This window comes from Oreochromis niloticus, unplaced genomic scaffold (genome assembly GCF_001858045.2).
Source record: "Oreochromis niloticus isolate F11D_XX unplaced genomic scaffold, O_niloticus_UMD_NMBU tig00008269_pilon, whole genome shotgun sequence".
NCBI lineage: Eukaryota > Metazoa > Chordata > Actinopteri > Cichliformes > Cichlidae > Oreochromis > Oreochromis niloticus.
This window is the reverse complement of record NW_020329080.1, coordinates 36,781-46,864: the sequence shown is the minus strand read 5'-3', so window position 1 is coordinate 46,864 and position 10,084 is coordinate 36,781. Positions and strand designations below refer to the sequence as shown.

General features: G+C 36.9%; 1 protein-coding gene across 1 annotated transcript in view; it reads right to left on the bottom strand.

Moving 5' to 3' along the window:
* Nucleotides 1–767: 767 nt before the first annotated feature.
* The window catches only part of LOC109200720 (uncharacterized), a 35,497-nt gene continuing 26,180 nt past the window's right edge, over nt 768–10,084 (bottom strand). Inside the window, exons 10-16 of the mRNA XM_025905045.1 lie at nt 4,359–4,394; nt 3,947–4,270; nt 2,755–3,030; nt 2,354–2,647; nt 1,573–1,896; nt 1,244–1,369; nt 768–1,150 (exon numbers count right to left, since the gene is read on the bottom strand). Coding sequence (XP_025760830.1) covers nt 1,089–1,150; nt 1,244–1,369; nt 1,573–1,896; nt 2,354–2,647; nt 2,755–3,030; nt 3,947–4,270; nt 4,359–4,394 — 1,442 coding nt within the window. The 3' untranslated portion in view covers nt 768–1,088. The remainder of the gene's footprint in view (nt 1,151–1,243; nt 1,370–1,572; nt 1,897–2,353; nt 2,648–2,754; nt 3,031–3,946; nt 4,271–4,358; nt 4,395–10,084) is intronic.

Genomic DNA, 10,084 nt, shown 5'->3' with positions numbered 1-10,084 from the left:
CAAATCAAGCTAACTTTTTTGAGTTTGTTGTCTATCTGACCAAATGCAGCTTTCTGAACCATCTTTTCAACGTCCTTATACTTCTCACCACACTGTGTTTATGTGCTAAAAGAGAAATTCCTTTTAACTAAAAACAATTTTGAACTATAATTTCACCAACTCATCTACACTGACATTTTATAGAGGGTATAGCAACTGTGGCAGTTTGACTTGAAACAGTTGTAATCTGCTCACAAAGTTGCTAAACTGAAGAGGAAGCTCAACAACAGTGAGCTATGATTCTTAACAACGGTGCCAAAGTGATGGAACTATAAAGGCAAGTTTCCTTCATTATGTGCAACTAGTTTATTTTTTCCTTTTTCTATTTATACCGTACTGCATACCAGAGGGCTTAGTGTGTATAATTCAGGTAAATTACATGACAAAAAAATCTTTACTTTAAAAAAAGAAAGTATCTTACATACATTATTTTCAAGTTGTCACGGGCTAGCTAAAACCTGTAGCTATATGTGAAAGAACAAAACTAAACTTTCTTTTACATCATGATGTACTTGTTTATACGGGCAGTAGATCACAAATTCAGGCTCTAAACGCAGGTTGATATGAGTTTGTTATATGAGAGCCTTATCTGCAACAAGGCTGTGATATTATTTGACTTACTTGCTAAAATCCTTCTGTTGATTTTGGTTTCATTTAGAGTAGACTGGAAATGATGCACAAGGCATCTAATTTTTTAATGAAATGAAAGCATGCTGACAGACTACATATGCCATTGATGTGATTTTTATTTCCCCATGTGACTCTTTATGGACTTGACACACCTGGGTTAAAGTATCACACAATTACAAATAACACATTTCACTGTCATTTTACAGACACAAAAAAATCAGTTACCAAACGTACTATATTGTGCTACATAATATTGGACTATATTCACTGAAGTTTATCAGGCAGTATTATGAGACAAAAATTCCAAATGTGTAATCTGTAATAGGTTCAAATGTTTGTTTTTTTCCTCCGTATTTATGACTGGCTAAAATGCAACAGCAATAATAATTCATCACAATACATGTTCACTGTCTCAACATTCATATAGATCCTCTCTTCTTATCACTGACGTCATCTTCTTCATTACAGGTTTTTAGAGTCACTGAAACACAGCAAAGGAGATTTTTCTGGACGTAATGATCAAAACAAAGCTGCTGTTTTATCTAATATATTGCTTGTTCTGGTGAGCACTGACCTGTGGTGTGGATGTGGGCCTGCTGTGTTTGTCTCCTTCTCCTGAGCACCAGTAAGACCACCAATAAGACCAGCAGGAGCAACAGGACCACACGAACTACAGTTGAGACCATTAGCATCCAAGGAACTAAGAGAGAAAAGGTTTTTGTCAAATATGCAAGATAGAAAGTGGCTCTACATGAATTATTGGCACTTACTATTTCCTATCAAGACACACTACAGACAGGTCATTAGATGAATTTACAGTAGTATATGTATGTAGTATACATGCATATATTTGGACTGTTAGAGGGAGCTGGAGCACCCACATAAATTTAATACTATACTTACATTTAATGATGACAGTAATGGGTGCTGTTGCAGTAGAACTGAATGTCCGTGTGGACACTGTGACTTCATACACACAGCTGTAGTTGCCTTGGTGTTCATACTCAGCTACAGGGAAACTAAAGGAGGCTGAGTTGTTGACTGCTGGCTTGCTGTCTGTGATGTTGGAGTCAGAGAAGATGAGAAAGAAACGTCCACTGGAAAATCTGGAGTTAACAGAGCAGGTGAGGACAAAACCGTAACCCCTGGTGATCTCTGCACCTTCAGGACCCCAGACCAGACCTGCACTAGGAGAGGTCAGGGAGATGCTGGGTGTCTGCAGTCTCACTGGGGAATAAAAGGTACCAGGATTAAGAAGGGAGCAGAATCAAACAACACTTAGTTTCTTGTTTACACATTCAGCAGTTATGGTGCAGCATTAACATTTTTTGTTATGTTTCTTGTGATTTGATGAATGAAAGAGTGAACAATTCACTCTTTTAGATCTTTGCAAACTTCAGATTTGATTCTTTTGTTGCTAAACGCTCCACAGTCTTCAAAAACTAACTTCTAATGCTGTCTGCTTGCTCCTTGCTACAGTGGGAGCATTGAGAGCATTTAGTGAAAATGGAAGATAAACAAAGTTAATAAAAACTATAGAGTTACAGATTCAGCCTTTAATACATTGTTATTATATACAACAATTAAATATGTTTAAAACTACGATTGAAAAACTCTTTCAATAACTTTGTTACAGTTTAACAAAACCAAAGGATCTATGATAAAAATGATTTGTTTTTCTTACCAGTAACAGAGAGTCTGACCGAATCACTTAATGGGGAGCTAAATTCACGACGTGAGCCTCTTTTCTTATACTGACACTGGTACAATCCCTCGTTATCAAAGTCCACGTTAGGAATATTGAAGGTAGCAGAGTTTGTGTTGGAGGTTTGGCTCCTCGTGAATGAACCCTGAATTTGACTCAGAGTGAACGATCCACCTAAAACCTGAGTTGAGACTGAACATGTGATTTCAACAGTCTGACCCCAGGTCACCTCACCAACAGGGCAAATGGAGATACTGGGTTTTGGAAAACTCACTGAAAAAATATCAACATATGAAAGCATTATCTCACCAGGTTACTGATTCTATTATTGAAAGAAGAGAATGAAACAAAGAACTTGGCAAAGTGGATTTTCTTCTTACCAGTAACAGTGAGTCTGACAGAGGAAGAGTTGAACCTTCGGCTTGTTTTCATGTACTGACACTGGTACAGTCCATCATGATCGAAGTTCACATTATGAAGATTGAATGTAATAGAGCTCGTAGAGGATGTTTGACTCCGGTTGAATGAGCCTGAAGTCTTCTGGAGGATAAAAGTTCCACCTGAGAACTTATCTGAGACTGAGCAAGTGATGCTGATGCCCTGACCCCAGGTGACCTCATTACTGTACAAGGAGATGGTGGGCTCTGGGAGGGTTTCTAAAAAATGATGTAGTTTTACATAAGACAGGACACAGTCAAGTTAAGATCAGATAATCTTAGTGCCTGTTGTACTGGCTGATAGCTTAGCTGATACCATTTTATACATCCAGATGGCAAATCTTATTTAAGGAGTCCTATTTGAAAACCACTCTGCAGCTGACTACCAGCCCACTTCTTTCTTTTCATGCTATATCTGATTTAGTGTCTGCTGGCAGTTATGTGCAGGACTGTTAGTGCTGGTTACACTACCTCCAACTTCTGATGTATACATAGAGAAACATGAGGGAGGTGTGCTCACCCCTGAATACCACAATAATCTGTACTGCCTCCTTCTCTTCTCCAATACACTGCTACTACTTGGTTTCTCTCTGGACAATTGGGGGGGGATGTCCAATTTTAACACCACATATTTTTAGGATCTTTGGGATGAAATGATGATGATTTTTTTTGAAGAAGAAGTCTTTAAATCAGTCTTTAAGTGGCATTTAAATGAGGAGTTATTTACAGGCCTTCATAGTAACATCATTAAATTTGGTGTGTTTAATTCTCTCTGAAGTGGAAGTTGCTGTGTGCCCAAAATTGAATTAGATGAAATTGCCTTTAAAGATATGTATTTTCATTTTTTTTTACTGGACAACACTGTTTAAAAAATGTTTAACTAAGAAACTTAATTGGTTAAAATAATATATTTCAATGATCCAAATGAGATGTTATCTAGTTAAATATGCACTAAACTGCAGACATGTTCAGAAGACAAAGTGTAGTAAAACAAGACATTTGAACATCTTTTCATAACTGGGAAAGTAAAATATGATGGAATAAAAAGAAACCAGAATCTAAGTATTGATTAGTACACAAAAAAAAAGTTATTATGAAGTGATAAAACCATATACTTCATGCAAAAGTTTCTTACCTGAACAGACGACGCCAGCATCCTGACCATGGTTACAGTAATTGTAACTAAGTGGGGTGGCGTAAAAACAATTATCTAGAGAAGTTTCACTTCCTGAACAGCCCACATTACTGCGGAAGGCATTTACTCTACCTTGATCAAAATGATTAGACCACTGGGTCTGCAGCGCTATCCCACAGCCCAACTCTCTACAGACCACCTCAGCATCTTTTAAGTCCCACCAGCCATCATCACAGACTGTTCCCCAGGAGTGACGTAAAGAGTTATAGATTTCAACTCTTCCAGAGCACCGAGTGGACCCAGATCCAGCTAATCTGATCTGACCTATGTGGAAAAAGACAATATGAACTATATTGCAAAAAAGCCTTTAAACTGAAAAAAATGTAAGTATGACAGGTTAGAACAGACTGACCTGCAGAAGGTGAAGGTGAGGCCACGAGATAAGCAGCTATGGGAAAATGAAAACATAGAATATGATCACAACAGTTATTCAGGCTAAAAATACTGTAAGAAAAGTTGTTGTAAAGTGATGAATACTTAAATTGATAACTGTGTCTGAAATACTTTTTCATACTGTCTCTACAATAAAGAAAAGCATTAAACATTATGGAAAATCTGTTTTACCGAGGATCAAGAAATGAAGCACTCTCTTTCTCTGCCCTCCATGACTGAGAAGAAAGGCTGCTGCATCATGTCATTTATCAGAACAGAAAATTCAACTAAAGCCTGTGGTTTACAAAAACACTTCACATTGGTTATCCTTCTGAAACACTTCTCCTTTTGATTTCTTTCTTTCGTTTTTTCTTACATGAAAGTAACAGAGCAGTAATACTGAACAACTCTGAACTTTAGAGCACCAAAAACAAACTGCAGCACTCAAACAACACATTTACCAGTCCTGGGCTTAAAAATACATACAAATATTTCCCTTTCACATGGACCTGATTTTTTTTTTTTATGTACATCTGTGTGCATGTATGTGCATCAAGAAAACCGAATGTCTAGTGTAATCGGAGCACTCGGTGCGGTGACTCCCACCACTGTGTCTTCATGTGTGGTGTCTCTGTCCACGCCAAATTATAACAGAGGTGGTTCAGGCATCTAATCAATGCCTTCTGTACACCTCGCTAAAACGTAGTTCTATTCGATTACTCTGGAACCGGAACTGGATGTACATCCCAAAAAACTGAACTTAGGAACTGAAACTGAATGGTGAGAAGTGAAACTGAAATTATTCAAGAGCTACATTTTTAAAGGATAAAATAAAGTTTTAAAGCAAATGAATTCATTTTCAAAATATAAAATTCAATTTCAATTTAGTGACGATAATTTTCAAACCAATACATTGAACTTCAAATTAGGCTTATTCAAATTCAGTTCTAAAAAGCATTTATTCAAGTTACAATTCAGATTCAATCTGAACAATTCAAATTTGAATTTAACTTATACAAATTCAGTTTCTGACAGCACAAAGTTCTGCCCATAATCATTATTACTGGGACAGACTATCAATTTTCCTATTTAAATAAGAGTTGCCTGATTTGCATTCTGTTTTATTTAGATTTCACAAAGCATTGACACTTTTTTTTCAAATGAGTTTGTAAATATTTGTAATTGGGAAGGTAGGAAATATAGTTAAAAAAATCACTTCTTGAAATCAATTTAAGAGTAATCACGTATCATATAATATCGTAAGACATCATCTTCTCAGCAGACGTGTCCATAAATGGATGGATGGATTATCCTTTTGTCCAATTTTGACTTTTTGTGTTAGACATGCATAACCACTCAGTTATGTCATCTAAAAAGGGAGAATGCTCGTGACCTCTCTGGAGCGCTTGAAAACTGAAAAAGTGAAACACTCCTGACGTGCGACTTTGGAGCATTGTGTAGATCACTCTTAATGTATTTACTACTATGCTTCTTACTCTTCAGTATCACTAACAGCAGCTGACTGCCCATTACATTGTGCAACAGAGCAAGCTTAATTAAGATTTTTCTTCTTTTTGTCTACTGTCAAACAAACAGACACATAATGTAATATTTAGATTAACAATCCAAACATTTAAAACTTTATTGTACTGTATGCACTACAATTTAGTGGTGTTCAGTCAGAGCAAGGCAGGCAGGCAGTCCTTGAAATCTGAAAATCCAAAGCAATCTATCGCCTTTCATCTCAAACAGTGTTTTATCACAAAGCTTCACTCATGCCTGTTTAGATTCATCCTTTACAATCAGACCCAACCAAAATACACCCCACACAATAAAATTATGACTTATCTTGCATAAATAGGCTGTTGACTTTCTTCACTCGTTTCAGGTATTACCTGCAAAATAGTTGCATGTTTAATCATCTGGGAATTTACCCTGATTTATTTATTTATTTAGAAAGAGATCTTGACCCCCCCAATGTTTAGAGCTTAGTAAGCAGACAAGCACTCTCATTTATCAGTGTAACAGATAAGTTGTCTCTTAATAACCTCCTCGACTAACCTGTGATGTAAGAAACTTTTAGTATGTTAATAATGAAAGTTTTAATGATGGAGAGGGGAAATCCTGCCATGTCCACTGTAATTAAACAGGCTAACTGAACAGCTGGAAACTCCACAAACACTTCTTCTGAAAAATCATTTAGTGGCTCAAATACAAATTACAAAGTTTAACGAGCTGTTTTGTAATGACAAATTCTTAATTTTTAATTGATTTGCAATCCTCCTGATGATACATACAGTTAACTATGTAACACATCACAACTGACAATTCTGTAATGCAGAAAACCCAACTGTTCCTCTCCCTCTTGAGAAACTAGCTGACTGAAACATCAGTTGTTGCTCTCATGGATACACTTGTTCCTAAATAATATACACTCATAACTAAAACAAGATGTTTAATTCTTGAATAGTTATTTAGTTTTTCCTTTTGCCTCTGTATATTTGCCATGCCAAAATTACCAAAGAATCTTTTTTTGGTTTCCACAGGTAGTTCACAGGCATGAGGTGGTTTGTCTCACAGTGTAACTACTTGAGTATGCATATGAGGGCGCAAGTACATTGATGTAATTGTACTATCAGTTGCCAATGACATCAAAGCTTTACTCAGAGCTCACAAATGATATTAGAGAATGACTATGACAATGTCTGGCACTTCACGTACTGTAGTTTACAGTACCCAGCCAAATCTTTCAGAGTGTGAGAGTGAGACAAAGATAGAGTGAGAGAGAAACTAACATGACTGACTACACAAAGGGAACACAGGGGAGGACACACAGAGGAGACCTAGACAACCAGAACATGAAAGAGAACCAGCTAAATTAAACAAGTAACTAAAAATAATAAATGTAAATGATTAACCTAGGAAGTACAGGGGAAAGGACAAAGGACAAGCTGGAGAAGAAATCAGAATAATCAGATATAAATCCAGCAAATCAAGAACCGTTTCCTCATACCTGATACCTGAAGTCTCACAACATGCTCTATCATTATGTTCTGAGAATCTATCTATCATAGAGATAATTACTTATTTTTTTTTTTTCATTTGAAGGAGGCAGGCCAGTGATGAATGAGAGTAAAATGCGAACAAAGTCTATAAGGAAGAAAGCAGTAATAAAAGACCAGAAGGTAGCTGAGAGCTGGTTTTACTACAGGCACAGATAGTGCAGTCTGAAATATATTCTCAGGTTTCTTTTTCTAAAGATGTCAAATAAAAACAAAGCTCTAGGTTAGTTATTGCTCACCTTGGGGTGGGCCTATTGAATTAGGGCTGGGTTTTAATAATCGATTCATCGATTAAAATCGATTCTGGCTTGGATAACGTGATATCGATTCATTAAAATCCTGAATCGATTTTTTTTATATAAATGTATTTTACCCAAAATTCCAAAATCTCAGGTGAAACGTCACGAAAGTTTGACAACCACCAAACATTTAAAACAGTAAATGAGAGCAGGTACACGGCTTCTGCACAAAGACGTAAACACGATGCGCGGACCTGCCGATCAGAATCAGTGAAATGTCGCCTTTCTTACCCGACGGCACGGACACGGTCGGGGCTGAAAGCCGACAGCTCGCTGATTCTGATGTTTCGGCGGGTCCGTGCTTTGTGTTTACGCCCTTTTTGCGCTGATTCTAAAGCTGTTAGTTTGATCTCTCTCCAAACAATATTGACTGAACCAGCAGCAAAAGAAGATCCAAACTAAGCTTCACATAAACATCGTCATGAATTCACTCTGACTTTTGCTTGTAGGATAGTGTTTTATCTCCCAGGAGAGGGCGCCAAAGGTACTGTGGATGGGGAGGATGTTTTCAGGATCAATTGCCGCATCTTCGGGGGCAACCTGGCAGGACAGAGAATCTGACTGATCCTACTTTTTACAAACAAAATACAATACTTACTACAGTATTTTACAATTACTGATATAATATTGATAGAGTGATCAGAAGAAAAGTGTTTATAAGTTGTTTTTTTTTGTACGTGTCTTTGTTTGTTTGTGTTTATGTTTGTGTGTGTGTGACAACTAGAACAGTCCAAAAAGGGGATCTAGTGGATTACTTGCGAGTAGAGCTGGCAAATGAGCAGCATAAAGACCTAAACTGATGAGGAATGTAGGACATTTGAAAAGAGTTGTGTCGTAACAGACCACAAGATAAACTGTCAAGAGAATGGAGCAGGCTGCATGTGCAGAATGACCTTCACCACAGAACGACTCCAGGTGGAAAGCAAGTTTTTCTCCCTGCCATTTGTAGTACAAACAAACTGTCCTCTCACACCTGCACAAGTATATGGGACATGTTGGGTGGAGAGAGTTCTTAGCCTAGTTAGAGAACATTTATACAGACCTTTTATGAAGAGAGAGGTTGAGGAGTAAATCAGCAGATGTTGGCTATTTCTAATGCATAAAGAAGAAAAAAAGTCAGCATCACATGACAGAGAACCTATAGAAAGTATTATATTGAGCTGACAAACTGTATCTGATAACAATGCTGATACACCAGAAAGCTTTTTAAGATGTATAACAAATCAGCCAGATATCAGAATTCAATCAGCCCGTTTTACAATAAATCTTTCAGTCAGACAGACATAAAAACAGACATAAGAGTGCTGGTAAGTCAAGAATATTTATCAGAAGAAAAATTAGAATAATTAAAAGTCATTCTGAATTTTATGAGAACCTCACTGCATTTTTTCCAGTAATGTCAGCTTGTTTTTATTTTGATGTTTTCCTTTAAAGAAAGAAATTTCCAACTACAAATCAGTCTTTTAAACAATGTAGGAAATAAAATGTTTGATGGTCAGGATTTATTGGGGAAGGATACACAGGAAACTGCCAATGTCCAAGAGCTAATCCAATATTTACCTCATGAGAGTCATACCTGGTGCAAACGTCGCTGATCAGGCATGTTTGTGACAAACAGTAAACAGTAAAGGAGATTTTTGTGAGTTTAAAGAATGATGATTGGACTAAAAACTAGACTAATAAATTCACTAAATTAGTGAAATCCAGTGATGGCAAACAAAAAGCGAAGCAGTTTGTGACTCTGAGGCTGTAACTGTTGTTGGTATTACTGCTTATTAAAGAGCTGAGACCTGAACTTGGGCTTGGATTTTCCTCATAATGCCCCATTCGCCTCTTTACACTTCTTCTCTTTGTGGAGGAGCTGAAGCCTGACGTTGATGGAGAATCTTATTCTAACCTCTGAGACAGTAAAGATGGACGTTTATTGGACAGAGGTTTCACGCCAACCTCATGAACATTTCTGCTAAACTCTTCCATGCGTAATAATGGCCTAGTCATCCTCATCAACGGAATCCATTGAGGGGGTAGGAACAAATAAGTGAATACTTCTGCCCACTCCTTTTCAAACAAATAATGGAATGATATTTGGTAATGATTGTGAAGGCACACGTTTGAAATGTTTGAAATAAAAATGAACTGAACTGAATCCAGTTAACCCAGTCATTTTCTTCATCACTCTCTGCAATGACGTGCAAATGTCATAAACCCACATTTTCTTCACAATAGAACATAGAAATAAATGAGTTGTTAAAATGAGAAAATGGACCATTTAAGAAAAAAATAATTTATTTAATTAATAACAAGTATGTTTGAATGCAGAGAGGTCTGTTAACACATAGTGAGTG